Source organism: Chaetodon trifascialis, chromosome 18 (assembly GCF_039877785.1).
Source record: "Chaetodon trifascialis isolate fChaTrf1 chromosome 18, fChaTrf1.hap1, whole genome shotgun sequence".
NCBI lineage: Eukaryota > Metazoa > Chordata > Actinopteri > Chaetodontiformes > Chaetodontidae > Chaetodon > Chaetodon trifascialis.
This window is the reverse complement of record NC_092073.1, coordinates 23,670,033-23,687,787: the sequence shown is the minus strand read 5'-3', so window position 1 is coordinate 23,687,787 and position 17,755 is coordinate 23,670,033. Positions and strand designations below refer to the sequence as shown.

At 44.7% G+C, this 17,755-nt stretch overlaps 1 protein-coding gene across 2 annotated transcripts in view; it reads left to right on the top strand.

The window, feature by feature from the left end:
- Window positions 1–9,271: 9,271 nt before the first annotated feature.
- The window catches only part of dnah5l (dynein, axonemal, heavy chain 5 like), a 45,490-nt gene continuing 37,006 nt past the window's right edge, over window positions 9,272–17,755 (top strand). The window contains exons 1-14 of one of the 2 annotated variants that reach the window (XM_070986608.1): window positions 9,272–9,361; window positions 9,584–10,095; window positions 10,186–10,251; window positions 10,474–10,563; window positions 11,560–11,631; window positions 11,758–11,859; window positions 12,250–12,436; window positions 12,771–12,936; window positions 13,108–13,201; window positions 13,322–13,420; window positions 14,189–14,370; window positions 14,471–14,590; window positions 14,702–14,807; window positions 15,100–15,195. In XM_070986608.1, the coding sequence (XP_070842709.1) occupies window positions 9,829–10,095; window positions 10,186–10,251; window positions 10,474–10,563; window positions 11,560–11,631; window positions 11,758–11,859; window positions 12,250–12,436; window positions 12,771–12,936; window positions 13,108–13,201; window positions 13,322–13,420; window positions 14,189–14,370; window positions 14,471–14,590; window positions 14,702–14,807; window positions 15,100–15,195 (1,647 nt within the window). In that variant the 5' untranslated portion in view covers window positions 9,272–9,361; window positions 9,584–9,828. Of the gene's footprint in view, window positions 9,362–9,583; window positions 10,096–10,185; window positions 10,252–10,473; window positions 10,564–11,559; window positions 11,632–11,757; window positions 11,860–12,249; window positions 12,437–12,770; window positions 12,937–13,107; window positions 13,421–14,188; window positions 14,371–14,470; window positions 14,591–14,701; window positions 14,808–15,099; window positions 15,196–17,755 lie in introns of those variants that run through there. The other variant, XM_070986607.1, reaches the window with a different exon arrangement.

Here is a 17,755-nt window from a genome sequence, read left to right as displayed (position 1 = left end):
AGTGGCTGCAAATTTTACCTGCACCCTGTGATTTTATCGTTGATAATTTAAGCTCCACTTTCAACCAAAAGAATCTAAAGAAAAGGAGGAGATGGAGAAAAACAAAATTAACAGTCCAACTCGAAACTTTATAGCAACAACTCAAAATCTACAATAACTCAGTTAAACAGGCAAGAATTTCTCATTTCTCAAAACTCATCATAGACCACAAAAACAACCCCTGGTTCATCTTCTTCACCTTTGATCTTTCAACAAGCACAAATTTTAATAAAGTTCATATCATGCCATCTGACGCTCTGTGAGAACTTTGCAGAGCACTTCAGAACCAAAATCAAGGACATCAGATCCAGCCTTTTATCCCAACAAGTTTTATCTGTTAGCACACCTGAATTGTTGTCCTTGCCCGATGAAACACTGGAGAGTTTTGCCCTGGTTGAAGCGAGGACACTTGGTCGAATTTTCTCACAATTAAACCCAACAACTTGCCTTTTAGATCCAATTCCCACATCACTTTTAAAATCATTTTATGGATTCTTCGAGGAACAGCTTTTAAACATTACGAATTGCTCCCTTCAGACGGGCGTCTTCCCCACCGCTTTTAAAACAGCTGCGGTGAAGTCCCTTCTGAAGAGGAGCAATTTAGACCCCAACGTTATTAATAACTACCGACCTGTATCCAACTTACCCTTTTTAAGAAAAATTCTACAAAATTTTTTTTTTTTTTTTTTACCAAATCAATGAATTTTTAGCATGAACCACAGCACCGAGACAGCACGTCTAAAGATTTTAAACAACATCAGGTGGAACTTAGATAACAAAAAACTCAGTCTTGGTTCAACTGGATCCAAGCACTGCCTTTGATAGAGTAGACCATCACATTTTATTAAATAGACTCAGACACCTGGTTGGCCTCTCTGGTACTGTTTTTAACTGGTTCCACTCTTATCTCACAGACCAATGTTTTTATGTAAGTATGGATACTTGTTCCTCGGGAACCCATGAAATTAGGTGTGAGGTCCCCCAAGGCTCAATTTTAGGTCCAATTCTTTTTAATCTTTACATGCTTCTTCTTGGAGATGTCATCAGGAGACACAGCATCAGTTCCCATAGCTACGCTGATGATGCACAGCTGTACATTGCTGTGTCTCCTGATGACACCGGGCCAATAGATACCCTTTTTAACTGCATTTTAGATATCAAATCATGGATGGCAGAAAATTTCCTACAGTTCAACCAGGACAAAACAGAGGTTTTAGTTATAGGTCCTGAAGGCCAGACTGAGAAACTTTTACCAAAACTACAAGATTTCAAACCAATACAATCTGTAAAAAACCTGGGCGTGATTTTTGATTCTGAGCTGACTTTTATCCCACACATCAAAAATATAACAAAAATAGGCTTTTATCATCTCAAGAATATAGCCAGAGTCCGCCTATTTCTCTCTCAGGCCAGCACAGAGGTGCTAATGCATGCTTTTATTTCCTGTCGTTTAGATTACTGTAATGCCCTGCTCTCTGGTCTTCCCAAAAAAGAATATTTCAGACCTCCAATTACTGCAAAACTCAGCTGCATGCATGCTGATGAGGACCAGAGGGTGGGCCCACATTACACCGGTTTTACAATCGCTGCATTAGCTTCCTGTCCGCTTCAGGATCAATTTTAAGGTTCTTTTACTCCTTTTTAAATGTCTTAATGGCCTTGCGCCCTCTTACTTATCTGACCTGCTTTTACCGTATCAACCTTTGCGGACCCTGAGGTCCTCCAGCACCGGCCTTTTATTCATACCAAAAGCCAGAACAAAAACCCACGGTGAGGCGGCATTTAGCCACTATGCTCCTCACCTGTGGAACAACCTGCCAGAGAGCCTCAGCACTGCAGAGACTGTTGATATTTTAAAACAAGGTTAACGACAGACCTTTTTAATCAGGCTTTTACTAGACCTTTAAATTCTTACGTTCTTATCATTTATCTTATGTTGATGCCCTTTATTTTGCTGTTTTATATGTTGTATTATTTTACGCTAATTTATCTACTTTATTTATTATCTTAAGTATTTTTCTTCTTTTAACTGTTAAATTTATTTTACGTATCTTATATCATGCCTTTCACTCTATCTTATGCTATTTTAATTCCAGTGTTTCCTCAGGGGGGTCCAGAGTTGTGTCTGGTCTGCTGCTGGGGGTGCTGTCCTCTGGTCCTGTCGGCCAGGCTGAATGGGGGGGGGCTCCCCACCTTGGTGTGGGGGTCTGCCTGTCTGCCGGAGTCAGGGGCCCGGGTGCTGGCACCCCCTGTGGTCATAGTCTGCGATGACTCCTCTCAGTGTGGACGGTCCCAAAGGTGGCGTCCCCGATCGTCAGTGCCTTGCCTCACGACTGTCTGTGGTGAGTGTGTGTGTGTGTGTGTGTGTGTGTGTGTGTGTGTGTGTGTGTGTGTGTGTAGTTGTGGGTGTGTATAATTACATACGGAGGGTGGGAGGGATGGGTTTTCTCTGTTGTTCTGTTTTCATTTATAATCACTGCATGAAAAACCACATTTTCGACCCGGCTCCGAAAATCGTCGGAAACGAACCATCTGTCGGCGGGGGGCGTGGTTAATCGCGCCTTCGCGAAGGTGCGAATAGCTCTAATTAGCACATGAATGCTACCGACGTTGATCTACTCAGGCTGGCCTGCTGACTTCACAAACAACCATTGGATGATTCCACAGGCATTTTAAAAGGAAACCATCATGTGATTGGATAGCAACTCCAATCACATGAGTGAGTGATCATGTGATTGGATGACAACTCTGCTGCTATTGGTCATCTGTGCGCCACAAATAATAATAATAATAATAAAAAATACATATAAAATTCATATATTATATAATAAATTAATATATTAAAAATAGTTATTATATTGTTATATTTATGCATATATAAAATATAAATGACATATATATTTGATTGATGATTCATTGATTTATTTGGCGATCCACCTTCTACACTACCACAGAGTAGAACAAAAAGAACACAGTTGACAGAAACATTTTGAAAAAAAGTCTTTAATGAAATCGTGACACACACATTAACAAGGATCAACCAAGTAAAATCAATGACTAATGGGGAAAAAAAGCAAGGAAATGTGCAGAGGGGTTCACTGATAAGAGCCTCTGGGTTGGGCCATGCCGCATGAAAAAGAGTCTAAGGCCTTTGGAAATGCTTCTTTGCTGCCTCTTGGTCATACTGAGTTGGCGCCTGTTGCTTTGAAGGGGACTCGATGCGAAGCCTCTTGCGGTGTGTCACCACATACTTTGGGTCGCTTTCCAGCCGATCTTGCAGTGTCTGGCAGAGTTTGGAGAGCTAGGACACTCCTTCTTGCTTCCAGCAGCTGTAAATACAGGTATTAATATAATATTAGTACTGCTAAGAAACAATAACGCATGATAACATATGTGAGCATGTTTGTCAAAAACAATGCAGCTAATAAATAAAATTCAGCCCATTTTTACATTGTTGTGAAAATAAAGCGGCATTCATGGGACTCTCTTTCTTCTTTGTCTGCTGTGAGCTGAAATCTTCACAGTTGCTGCCTGAACTGAAAGAGCTGGCTGGGCATACCTGAAGCTCCTCCACACTATCTCATAATATGTCTTACAGGCCGCTGGAAGAAAATATACATTGGTTTGAAATAATTAAGGCAGGCTTCAGTAAAAACAACAACAAGAAACAACAGAAAGGGTTTAAAAGACTGCTGTCCACACCATCCATGTCTGGACTCCCAGTTAAAGTCGCCATCAAATATGACGTCACCGTTTCGTTGTGGGGCGAGTTTAGTCTGTAAAACACAAAAAGTACAGGTCATGCAACGTTTACATTTACTTATATTCTGCAGAATATTTCCTGTGTATTTTATTAACTTACCCCTGCTCAGGTTCATATCGCCTGTCATATCCGTCACTATTGTGCAGACGTCGCACCTTTTCCTTTAAAATACAAAATACATTGTAATGTTAAATGTAACGTGAACAATTACCAAACGTTCGGAATGTAGTGCAATAAGAATAATAAAGGTTTGGCGCCCTAAAAACTGCACAATGTGATACTAAATGCTAACGTCACGTACGTAACTTACGCACCCGTCTCTTCGTCTCCGCAGCTGCAGTTCGGTCGGGGCTGCTCCTCCAGAGCGAGCAGTCTGGCTTTAATCACGGCCATTTTCCTCGCCAACTGCGCCATCAGCTGCGTTAGCAGCCGAGACAATCCACTGAAGACGCTCAGCAGTTTCTTCTCTAAATTGTTTGGACTTTCTGGATATGGTCGCTCCGCAGCCAGGCCGTCCACTCGTCGCAGAGGAGTGCCTTCTGCGATGAACTGAAGACGATGTCCGGCCATTGCATGAACAGAGTTAAAGTTTAGCAGGACCCGAAACGTCTCTGTTCTAATCCAAGCTCGATTCGCGTTCACAGATGCGCCGAGGTCGTTTTCTGCTGACGTCATTGCGTCAGAGGAGGCGTCCAATCATATGCGAGGTCGCGCTCTTGGAATTTCTCACGAGACCATTTTTGTTGTGTAAATGAAAAACATGCAGTGATTTTGTTAGGTACTTTGATTTTCTAAATTGATTTTCTAAAGTGACATCATCGAAAATAAAAAAAAAGAAAAGTTACTTTGGTGTATTCCCTTTTTATTCCTACTTAAAGAATCATCAGTGGACTTACTCTGCTGGAATTTTGCATCATTTATTCTTTATTCAACTGCAGTGTGACAGAGATCAGCTGTGCTTCTCTGGCCTCAGCTCTGACGTCCAAACCCTCCCATCTGACAGAGCTGGACCTGAGTGACAATTTAGAGCTGCAGGATTCAGGAGTGAAACTGCTGTCTGCTGGACTGGAGAGTCCAAACTGTAGACTGAAGACGCTGAGGTGAGTTCACTGACTCTCTGTTACTGTTGTAAATGTCACGTCTTTTTAACAAGTGAAGCTAATTTGTGTTTTTCCATAACATCAGTAAAGTTGTAAATTAACTTTTGTTCATGTTTTCATGTTTGTTGAAGTAAATTTAGTCTGCAGTCACAAAGATTTGAGCTTGTTAAAGAAAGTGTAGAAAATGTCCACTGTTAGTTGTTGGTTGATGATGATCCACAATAACACAATGACAAAGTCACTCTGCTCATTTTAGGGAGAAGCTCATTGATGAGGACAGAGTAATGTTGAGCTCCACATTTAAAACCTGAACACATCTGATTGGATTAGAAATGGATTTTAATCTTCATCATTTATTCTTTATTCAGGTTGTGGGGCTGCAGGTTGTCAGAGATCAGCTGTGCTTCTCTAGCCTCAGCTCTGAAGTCCAACCCCTCCCATCTGACAGAGCTGGAGCTGAGAGACAACAAGCTGCAGGATTCAGCAGTGAAGCCTCTGTGTGATCTGGTGAAGAGTCCAGACTGTAGCCTGAAGACTGTGAGGTCAGTAGAGGGTTGGAGTCAGTCCATGCTGGTCTCAGCAGTGTTGTACTAAACACAGTTAGTATCAAAGCACAGATCCAGTATTTCCTGTAAACCTCCAACCTTCTCAGCAGTTGCTTTCCTCAGTGAAGCTGTGAGAGGAGGATGGTGACGGGCTTCAGGATTGGACAGAAAGACAGAGAGAGAGAGAACAGTCAGCCAATCAGATGAGCCAGAAGCTTGTTGTGATCATGTGTTTGAGTTGATGTGAAGACGTCTGTTGTTGTTGTGTTCACGTCTCCAGCAAATAAAGCTGGATTCCAGCTGACAGCATCCCAAGATGTACAGAGACAGAGGTCCTCCTTCATCAAACTGTCCAACCATCAAATCTGATCTCAGACTGTTTGTTCTCTCATTTCAGCACTAAACAACTGATCAGTTCATGTCAACTTATCACCTGCTGAAAATCTTTTTTCTGACCTCCAGTGGTTTAATTCTCACCTTGTTGCAGTGATGAAGAAGAGTACTCCAGGCTGTGACCGCACACTGTGACTTCACTTTGGTCACAAGTGGAGGAGAAATGAAACAGACTTTAATGATGAGAGAGCTGATGTTCAGTCTGCTCTGTGAGCTTTGTGCAGATATCTTTGATAGAAGCCTCCCAAAAGGCAAATAAAGTCACAAACTGCTGCTTTTAGCTTTAGCAGCAGTTCACAGGTAACAACAGTAAATCCATCACTGAACTGTCTCTGCAGTCATGATGCGTTCAGGGACTCTCTGCACTTTATTTCCACTGTGTGCTTGAGTGAAATGTGCAGAGTGAACAGACTTGATGGCCAAAGTCTCTGCAGGTGTGAGAGCTTCCAGCTCAGCGTGTTCACTCCAACATGTTAACATGAGAGCTGAGAGGAAGCTGGCTACGCTACACAGCCGCTCCACTTGTGGTCTGAACAGGACTGAAGTCCCTGCTGCTCTTTATACTGGATGTGCTGCATCACTGACTGCCAGCTGATGGAGTCTCTGTGAACTCTGACTGATGACTTCTGTTGTCTGTCTTCCTCTCTCATCAGATGGAAGTCAGAATGGGAGAGATGAAAAAGGTGATTGACCGAGAGCCGATCAGCTGTGTCCTGATGATCCAGAGAGGTTGAAGCAGCAGCAGCAGCAGCAGCAGCAGCAGCAGCTTGTGTGTGGAGAGGCTCTGACTGGGCCATGTTACTGGGAGGTCGAGTGGAGAGGAGAGCTTCATCCAGCAGTGACTGACAGAGGAATCCCAACAAGTGGAGATGACTGTCAGTGCTGCAGTGTGAACTGCTCTGAGATCAGCTCCACTGTCAGACACAATGTCAAGTCCAGCATCCTCCCTGTGTGTTCCTGTGGATGTGACAGAGTATCATCAGTGTATGTGGACTGCTCTGCTGCTGCTCTGTCCTTCTACACAGTCTCTGCAGACACACTGAGACTCCTCCACTCCTTCTGCTCCTCACTCACACACCTCCTCCACCTGGAGCCTGGACCTGAACCTTCAACTTGGACCTGAACCTTCCACCTGGACCTGGACTTTCTTTTGTACATTCATGATGATTTGGATTTATTCTGGTTCTTTTGTTTTCCACCAGCAGACATTCAGAGGATGACTGACCTGCTGGCATCAGACGTCCACCATGACAGCGACAGAAACAAATGTGTCTGATCTGTTGTTCCAGGATCGTTGTTGGTAGTTGTTGCTCATATCAAGTCGGTAAATCTGCTGTTTGTGGAGCATGAAGAGCAGTCACGCCATCATTATGTCGTCACGCTTCCAGCTCAGCCTGAGCAACAAGACCCATCAGAAGTTGGACCAGATGCTGGTTTCCCCGACAGCCTCGGCTGTGTCGATGGCATCGTGTCAGAATCGAGATGAGACAACTTGTTGTTATCTTTGTGGCTTGGATATTATGTGTGTGAGCTGCTGAACTTCTGCCACGTTTAAGCTTTTCCTGCGTTTCTTTGGTCGTGTTGGTGATCTGTGATGTGTTCCTTTCATCTGTAAACTTCCTGAGAAATGAATCAAGTTTTGTTCAGTGTGGGATGTAAATGTGAAGCGTGAACCATTGAAGCTTCTCTCTGCTCCACCTGCTGATGTCAGCAATATTTCATCATCATTCACGAAGGGGAGCAGCTTTCTGTGGATGTGATTGTTGGACGTCACTGTTTGACCCACTCATAGGCGATGTGTTGTAATATCACAATTTTCCTTTTCTACACTAATTAAAGACCCGTCAGTCCACTCAATCAATCTTTCTGTTTTATTGGAGTGCATACGGTCTTATTTGGGTGGCATGGTAGCACAGTGTAACACTGTCGCCTCACAGCTAGAAGGTCCCGGGTTTGATTCCCACCTTGGGCGCTGTGGGTGCTGGGGCGTGTCTTCCACCATGCCTTGTGTGCCTGCTGTCCTTTAAGGGGGGGCCTTTCTGTGTAGAGTTTGCATATTCTTCCCGTGTTCATCTGGGGTATCCCCCATAAAAAACCCCCACTAAAACATGCAAGAAGATCACCACCTGACCAATGGTGACGAAAAGGAACTGGGTCCCTGGGCCCCGCTGTCAGCTGCCAGCCCACCACTCCTGGTCTGCCGTGGAGGAAGTACGACCAGGATGAGTCAGATGTGGAGAAAATAACTTCACTAAGCATGTTGTGTGTGCAGTCTCCCCCTGTAGCATGTGTGTGTTGTGATTAATAAGAAGTATGTCATTTTCTTCTTCTTCTATTCTCCCTGCTCCACCCTCACCACACCTCCCCTCTACACCTGCCCCTCTGTCCTCGTGTGAATACAACACTTTAAAAAAAACAAAGAGTTGTGTTCTTCAGATCAAACGTGTTCACAGCCGTCACCACGTCAGCATGAGCTGCTTTCACACAGGAAAAGTGTCAAATTTGATTTCATTTGTGATGTTTCAATGTTCATTCTGAGTCATCTGAAAAAGTTCAAAGGATCAAAGAGTGAAAGCTGGAGGTGTGACAGGACAGGTGAATCAGAAGAAACCCAGTTCCAGAGTAACTCAAGGCTCTCTGTGGTTAATGAAGGACTTCATTCCTTCAGGATCACTTCTGGACGTGCTGGGTGGGACTGAAACTGCAGCCCAGGAGCCTCCATGACACTCGTGACTGCGGTTGAGACTGTGGCTTCATGTTGTGTTTTTCTTTGTCATTGTAAACAAATGTGATGCCGTGTGGCAGCCTTAAGAGCAGCAGCTGCTTTCATTGGTCAGCACATGCCGGCTCTCCTGGTTTCTCTTCCACAGCTTTGTTGTGCGTTCAGTTGCCAAGTCACACACGCAGTTACCACAGCGACAGCCAAACTTGATTCACTTCCTGATGGTTTCTCTGCAGCTCTGCATCCAACCGGCTGAGGTGTTTTCAGAGCAGCAGCGACTCGTCCTCAGACTCAGTCGTCTCCACTCTTTGCCTCTTTTTTTCTCCGCAGCAGCTCCAGTAGGACAAGAGCACGTGGGCAGTTCAGCTTGTTCAACAGGAGGATTTTCACTCAAGAGTCCCAAATGTGAGTTGACCATGACTGAATAATTCACTTTGAATGAAAGCAAGGTGAAATACCATTATTAAGTCATATTTTTTTCAATATTTTGTGTGAAATCATTTTTTTGTCACCGTTTGATTCAGAGGATTCTGAACATGTTGAAGCTGAATCTGTCTCCACTCTCAGATGGCAGATTCAGACTCTCCAGCTGAGGTTTCACAGAGGGAGCAGGAGCCCATCATTCCCCCAGCTGGCAGCTCTGAACCCAGACTGAACAGCTGCGCTCCTTCCCTGCACGCAGAGCTCCAGGCGAGGGGGCAGGAGGACTGGGACGGCCCTGAAGGGGAGGAAGAGGAGGACGACGAAAGAGACGAAGCCTTGACTAAACCCAGGCCTCCTCTGCTGCAGTTCCGCAGAGGTACAGACAACACACTGATTCATAAAGTTTCAGTCCTAACATGACTCTTATGATTGATTTATTTCTCTGTCAATGGCAGAAAAACAAACTATAACATAAAATAATGAAAACAGAATGATGAGACTGTGTGTTCAGGCACTTTTTCTGGTATTTCTGTTGTTTTTAGATTTTATTTTTGTTCATTTTTTGTGCTTTTCCACTGTTTTTTTGTCTGATCCTCAGATGCAACTGGCAGAGGACGCCGGCGAATCGGAGGCCAGAACCTGAGAGCCAGTAAACACCTGTCCTCTCCAGCAGCTGCTCCACCCCCGACCGCTGCCACCTCTGTGAGTAAACAGTGACAGCTGCCGGCCACAGGAGGCGCTGTGATGCTGGGATGTTGACATTTTCATTGGAAACTGATAAAAACATCTAAAGTATCAGAGCAGATAAATGAAGAAGGTTTTCTTAATATCTGGTTTTATGAGATGATTCACACCTGGAAGCAGCTGGACCATGCCAGGTGCTGCCATGGTCCAGCTGTACAGAGACTGACTTCTGTCCAGATGTCAGGTAAAAGGACGGCACTGCTGTCCAACGAGGTGAGGAGAGAAATAGCGAAGCAGGCGAGAGCCCTGAAGGAGGAGAGACGAGCGACGCTGGACCCTCGCCACAAATACTTGGTCTGCAGGTTGGTGGACGCAGGGACCCTGGTGGAGGCGGAGGTGGAGGACGCCCTCGTCTCTGATGACAAGGTAACGTCTCAGTCCGGCTCTCAAACTCCAAACTCAGAAGTGAGCTCTGCTGCGTTCAGCCTGTGGATCAGTCACGTCTGATTCTTCCAGTTTAGTCTGATCGATGATTTCTTTGCTGCGAACGGTTCCAAGAAGCTGATCTTCTTCTATCAGGATGTGAAACAGGTAACTTTCCTCACATGAAAAGTCTGTCTTCATTAATGTGTCTTCTGTCTGTGATTTGATCTTTTTTGTTCTCTTTTTATCTGATTTCTTTGTCCTTCTCATCATCACTTCTTCTTCTCCTCAAATATCTGCCCTCTCCTCTCTTTGTCCTCCTTGTCTCTCTCTTCACGGCTTGTCTGTCTTTGTCTCTGTTCTGTGCGTCTTCCCAACCAGACTCTGTCCTCCAGTCCTCCGTCTTTTGAGGATGCAGCAGCCTCAGCTGTGGCTCAGAGGAAACTCGTCCTCACTACAGGGAGCTCTGAGGTAGTCATCATCTTCTTCACCAGAAGACAGTCACACACTTTGACTTGTCCTGACATCACAGAGGGAGCGGGGAGTTTTCCACTGAGGAGGTGCAAACCTCTTTAACGCTCGTCTCAAACAAATCGTCCTGGCGAGGAGCGACATAAGGAACCATGAAAGAAGGCAAAAAGTTCCTGCTATTGAAAATGCGTCTGAGGTTTTGTTGCACTCGATGGGAGGTGAGAGACTCTGGGTGGTGGACAAGGTGTGACGGTCTGAATCTGATCAGGCTAAGGAGCCCAGATTTAGTTTCACTCCGAGCTCAGAACAATGCTGCTTGGTGTCCGCCGCTGTCGGGCCTCAGAGATCTTAAGTGCTCTGGTTGAGTCTGTGTTGTGTTGCCAAGGAAGGCTTTGTTTGGGGGTTAGCGAGGTCTTCAGGAGAAATTACACAGCATGGAGACTGAGGGAATGAGGACGATTGGTCTATTGTCCCATTTTGTCTTTATAAGAAACTACAAACTGAGCAGTAAGAAAGGTGTTTAGGAACTTTTACTTAGCTTATTTAGAGTAGTTCTCATTTCTTGTGGGATCGCCTACATTCCATCAGGCCTTTCTGAGACAGCGGTGGTGAATAAACACAGAGACTGAAAACTTGAGGACTTGACTCAGCTGACGCTGGTTCAGTTTCTTGTCCACCTTGGTCCCAGGTCCAGTTTGATGGTCTGGAAGAAATCCTGTGGCTTAGACAGCAGAAATTCTGAATTTGCGTGCAGACTGCCGAAAAGAAAGAAATGTTCAGTCTTTTCTTCTGGACTCAGGTTGAGTTCCAGTCTTAAAGGTATCAGACTTGTCAGTGCAGGTCTAAAATTTTCGGTCCGTAATGTCGTCACAGCAGACTGTCCTCCCGCTGCAGCGCTGTGTCTTTATTTGTAAGACATTCTTCTGATGGTGGAATTGATCACAGTGCGTGAACCACGTGCAGCGGATTGAACTGAAACTTTCTGTTTTTTTGCAGCCTCTACTGGGGAAATGTCTGTTCTTCCTGAGAACCACTGACAAGGCCATAACCACCGCTAACGTCCAGCAGGTGTGTAACTTGACTTTGTCCTCGTCACAAGGAAGCTGGACAGACCCTGCTGACTCGGCACGTTTAGTGCTGAAGCTGCTGTAATCCACCTGTGTAACATCGCTGTCATACCTGCTGCATTTCCAGGAGGTGAACTTCGGCATGTTGGACTGCAGTGAGGGCAGCGTCCTGAACAGTCTGGAGACTCTGCTGACTCACATCATGTTACCGGCCCTGACGTCACAGCAGGTACACACCCCCACCTGAAAGGCTTCTTTAGTCAGATTCATCTCTTTAGTTGGTTACCAGAAGATGGAAGGAAGCTTGTCGGCAAATAGAGATATGTTATAAGTGTGCATGTGTTTGTCAATTCAGGGTAAGTATTAGTATCTGCACACCCAAATCCTGGACCATCAAAGAGCTGTTAAAGCCATCTGAGGGTTTACAGGACAAGACCATTAACCTCCTCCTCCTCCTCGTCCTCTTGACATCTCTTGTTTGTGTTGTAAAAACAAAAACGTCAAATCATGAAAATGAGTGTGACAGTTACTGATGATTGTTGAGGATTCAGCCTCAGTCAGATTGCATTTGGACCTTTCAGCCTCTTTTCTTACTGCTGACTCTTTGTTCTGTGTCCAGACGTGGGGTTCAGTGCAGGAGGGCGCGTCCTGTCCAGACGTCCAGTCCTTTCTGTCTTCAGTGGACCAGTTCATCGGCAATCTGAGCTCAGTCAGAGTAAGCATAGACAGAAAGTTCCAGCTGCAGCAGGCGGACCTCCCCGATGCCGTGGGCCAGCTGAGCAGCCCTGCAGACTACACGGCTGCAGGTAGGACGGTCAACCACAGCTGCAGCTTTATGTTCTACCTGCTCCTCCTCAAAGCTACAGCGACCCAGCCAGCATCTGCTTCATTACTAAGGCGATGTTTGATGAATCATACCTTCAAACAAGTGTTACTGTGGAGGGAGATGTAATTACCTCACAACATGGCAGAAAGAGATGAAGGAAGGATGCAGCGAGGCGAAAGAGTCACAGTGACACCTGTAGAAATATGTAAAATGATTCTCAGCACAAAGATCGACAGCGAGGTGATGTCATGTTTTGAGCCTCCATGGCTGCCGTAGAGGTCACAGTTTTCAGGAGCTTGTGCTTCTGCTCTCAGCCAATAACAGCGAGCTGGTGGAGCGTCTGGAGGGCGTGGTCTCATTGTGGACCAACCAGATCAAGCAGGTGCTGACGGAGAGCGAGCAGATGAGGAAGGAGGCTGATGACGTGGGGCCATCAGCTGAGCTGGAGCACTGGAAGAGACGCATGGTCACCTTCAACAGGTAGACCCACGTTATCAACGCTTGGCTGAGTCGCTTCAGGAGAAACAGAAGTTTCCTCTTGACCAAATAGTTTGACAGCATTTAGTTAAATGTTTGTCTCGTCTGCTCATATCTTAATTTTACATTCATTCACTAGTTTATAACGTGTGTGTGTGTGTGTGTGTGTGTCAGTCTGATAGAGGAGCTGAAGTGTCCTCATGTGAAAAGGACTCTAGGAGTTCTGCAGGTCACCAAGTCCAGAACTCTACGAACCTGGAGAGAGCTGGTAAAACCACACCAGTTTAAACTGAAATTTAGTTTGATTGTGTTTAATTGCCAGCAGTTAGGTTTATGCTGCCAGTATCACCATTGATTGATTGACTGATTGATTGATTGACTGTGTCAGGATGGGGACATCACTGTTGTGGCTAACGAGGCTAAGGACAACGTGAAGTATCTCTCCACTCTGGACAAGTTCTTTGGACCGCTGGGGAAATGCACTCCGGTAAAAAAAAAAACTTTGCATCTTTAAAGCATCAGCCCTCCACCTGTTTGTCACCTGACAATGATGATGGTCCCTCTTCTTCCTCATATTTTACTTACACTCTCAGTAATGAGAGTCCACAATAGATGAGATGGAGGAAAGTTCTTACTGAGCTAGTTTAGATGAAACTGTGAGACAAAGGTAGGTAGTTGTTGGCTAGGGTAACTGCCCACAAAGGTCTGCGCGTCACGAAACAAAACAAGGTACGTTACTATGTTCACCTGAGTTATGTGAAACACACCGAGTCAAACTGACACAATATTTTACACAAAAGAAGGAATAATTCTTGTTTGACATTTGCCGAATATACAAGAGAGGACAAATAATTAAGAATCTGTCTCAGACAGTTTCACAAAGTTTAGAAAGTTTCCCTTAACAACTTTCAAAATTGTGTGATTTTTACAGGGAGTCTGGGGCTGATTTCCTGCTGCCTCAGATTACTCACACACAGGATCTGATCTCAATGAGGAGAACAGACTAAAAACACAAAGATCGGGTCGTTTATGATCCGGATACTGATCGATTTTTAGGTCAAGTGTAAGTGAGGTGTAAAGGATCATTTCACTGAGCCACTAAAGCGACATTCCTCTGTTTCCTGCTGTGCAAACAGAATGTGAGATTTAAGACGTTTTCATTTTCTAACCTGCGTGACTTACCTTGACGCACACATAAGGCAGCATGTAGATGTTTTGTCATCAATAATCCCTCCTCTTCCTCTCGCTCGGACAGACCAGTGTGCTGGAGCACATCCCGGGTCTGATGACCAGCATCAGGATGATCCACACCGTCTCTCAGTACTACAACACCTCCGACAGAATGACCTCTCTGCTGCTCAAGGTCACCAACCAGATGATCACCACTTGCAGGAGCCACCTGACGCAGGGCGTGGCCCACATCTGGGACCACAGCAGGTACAGAAGACCAGACTACCAGACCGGGTGAGTCTCCATTAGAAATTAAGATTACATCAGATGAGAAAAGTGTGTGTGTGTGTGTGTGTGTGTGTGTCAGGCCTGTGCTGCTGCAGCGTATCTCTGACTGCTCTAACCTGAATGTGGAGTATCAGAGGAGCTTCCAGACCATCAGAGACAAACTGAGAGAAAAGCCTGAAGACATACAGTTGGACTTCAGGTAAAGATCAAGCAGCAGCTCGTCGCCTCTGTTTCAGCACACTTCCTGTAACGGATTACCTCTGCCTACACTGCCCTCCTCTTCCTCGCTCTCTCTGTCCATCCCGTTCAGTGAGAACTATATCTTTGGGAAGTTTGATGCTTTCTGCAGGCGTCTGGAGAAGATTGGCGATATGGCGTCCACACTGGAGAGCCTCGCCGCTCTTGAAAACATGAAGGTGAGCCGGGCTGGTTTTTAACTTCTGTTAACTATTAATATTTAACCATTTCATTCTTCTTCTGTGTTCATATTTTGTCAAGCTGCAGGTGAGGGTCCATTGTTTTGGGTTTTTGGTCATGAGCTCACACATTTGGTCTTCTTTCATTCAAATGAGTTTGAACTTCCTTTTCCTGTTGATAAATTGCACAACAGGAATGTAGAAAAAGCAAATCCAAAACCACATTTAACAACACGTTAAGCAAGCGAACAAACATGCAGAGCAGATGCAGTGAGCCTGAGCTGTGTTACAGGTGGAGGGGACGGACAAGATTTACGTCCGCTACCAGACCATCGTCTCTGCAACCAAGTCCAAGACCTACGACGTCCTGGACCACCGCAAGCTCGAGGTAACATTGGATCAGTTTTATTACAGAAAAATGCGATAAAGTAGTAATAGAATCATTTGCCAGGAATAGATTGAATAAATAGCTTTTTTCTTCAAGTTTTATTTCAATACGATTCAGTCTGTTTGCCAGAGCTCTTAAAAACAAGTGTAACCAGTATGTGCTGCCACTAAAAGGGTAGCTGTAAAGATTGGACCAGATTCAGAAGGTTCTAGGAACGACGGGAGCCAAGGTATACAAGGGTATATTTCAGGTTCATTAAGAAAATAACAAACTAAAAAAATAAACTGTGCACACAATAAAAAACTAAAGAAAGACCCGGGTCTATTGCTCACTGTCTCTTTAAGAGTCACAGTTCGCAGTCCAACTCCAGTGTGGGACCGGTATGAGGAAAGGCAGGTATGGTCTCTGGCCTTGGCGATGAATGTGTGTGTGAAGTTCAATCCTACCGCACTTGTTGTGGGGATTCAATTAACATCCTCCTTTCGGCAGCGACAGGTTCTATGTCTCATAGGCTGGGCTCGCCATCCAGTACTGGAACAGGTTCTCTCTACAATCGTCTCTGAATCTCTGGTGTCTCTGGTGCTGATGTCTCTCAGATTTCTTCTGAAGTCTCAGCTCTTCTTAAGGGGACTGACCTATTGATGAGGTCAAGATAAAATGACATTTATGCTAATTTTATGAACATGACTGATCATAGACTAAAGGTAATAAATGCAACTTAATGCTCTAATTCACATTTTCTGTTGTACAACATATGTTGTTCACTTTAGTTTCAAAATCACACTCATAACCAGCCAAAATAATTAGGCTAGAGAGCTATATTTGGAGTTAAACTCCAACTACAATTAAGTACATACTAAAGAAGAACACAAGAACACAATTCACAGCATACATTTGATCAATGATGCACCTTTAAATTGTGACAAAATTACCATTAATAACAGTGAAATTCACCAGCAAAATCTAGCAAAGTAAATCTTGGTCAGCAGTTAAACTACTCCAAGACAAATGAAATGGCATAAAAAAGTGCATGAAAACAACACAAATGAAAAGTTTTCAACTGAGTTCAGTGACATTTTGGCGGGGGGGGGGGCTCGCTTTAAAAAACCGTAATATACCAAGAATTTTCATTAATTTCTTGGTGACAGATACAATTGTTAAAAGGACACAGTTGAAACAAGAATCAAGATTACATTTGTGAAGACCTGCTCCCGCCATGATTCAAACGTGTGCCACATACGACACGCCCCTTAAATAATAAAAGACTTCTGCGTAGGATACACCGGTGTATCCTCACTCTGATCTCCTTCAGAAGCCTCCTCTCTCCTCGTCTCCTTCAGGTGCATTTAAGCAATCATCATGGCGGAGGGAAAACGACTTCCGGGTCGACGAAGGAGAGAGGAGACGAGGAGGCACAATTCAACGTAATGAAAAGCACCCACAGAAGCCAACACACGTCATATAGTCATATTGACCAATCACGTGTAGCTTGAACAGAAAAAAAGTAAGCGCCTCCCGCGCCGGCTCCCAGGCAATAGCCGGCTCCGATCGTTTACTTTAAACAGCAGTTTCGTCCGCGACCGACACATCACTAATTCCTCCACCTGTTCCACTTTTACAAAAAATAGCGAAGCTACTTGGTGGGTGTTATCCTGGTAATTTCTCTGCGTGAGAAATACAAGGTGTGGCGTGTGAACAGGTTAAAATGCGTAAGACTTGATTGCCCAGTACAACATAAAAAGAAATGTCTGAATAATTAGCAATGAAGATAGCGCACTTTCAGGCGCTAGTTAGCCGCATGCTAGCGGACTTTTAGGCGCTAGTTAGCCGCGAGCTAGCGGACTTTTAGGCGTTAGTTAGCCGCGTGCTAACGGACTTTTATGCGCTAATTAGCCGCGTGCTAGCGGACTTTCAGGCGCCAGTTAGTTACTTGCTAACAGTTGACTCCACTCACCAGTGCAATGCAGCAACACACAGGCTTGGAAATGGCGTCCGGCCTACTGCGCACACACTCTCACAGGCGGCGCTCTCTGCCTCTTCTATCCACACTTTGGGAGAAATTTCTTGCTCTCATCAAGGCATCAGCCAAGTCTGGCTCTCTGCAGCTTTCGGCGCTAGTGTGACCAATCAGTGGACGGCCAGAAGGTGGGTTTAAGCCTATGATTGGCTGAAATGGAAGTGATCTTCATATTTATTGGCTGTTTGCCAAACTTGTCAACCAAACGCTCTCGTTTTTTCACACTTTTATACACTCGAAAATACTAGCGTGTGCTTTTTATTGAGACTGTACTTATTTCATATGAAATGATATGAGTTGAATGATATTTATTTAAGAACGTAAATACAGAGATGTATTTATTTATCCATCTTTTTTGATGGCTTATTTAATCCTCTGGGCTACACAAGGAAAGAAAAGCTATAAAGCAGGAAATGTTACTAAAATACACAGAATTATCTGCACACAACAGGAAAAAGTTTTTTAAAAACAAGTAAAAATATCTAGTCTGGAGCAATGGCAGTGAGCTTAAAAGTAGCGCAGTCAGACTCAAAACAAGGACTG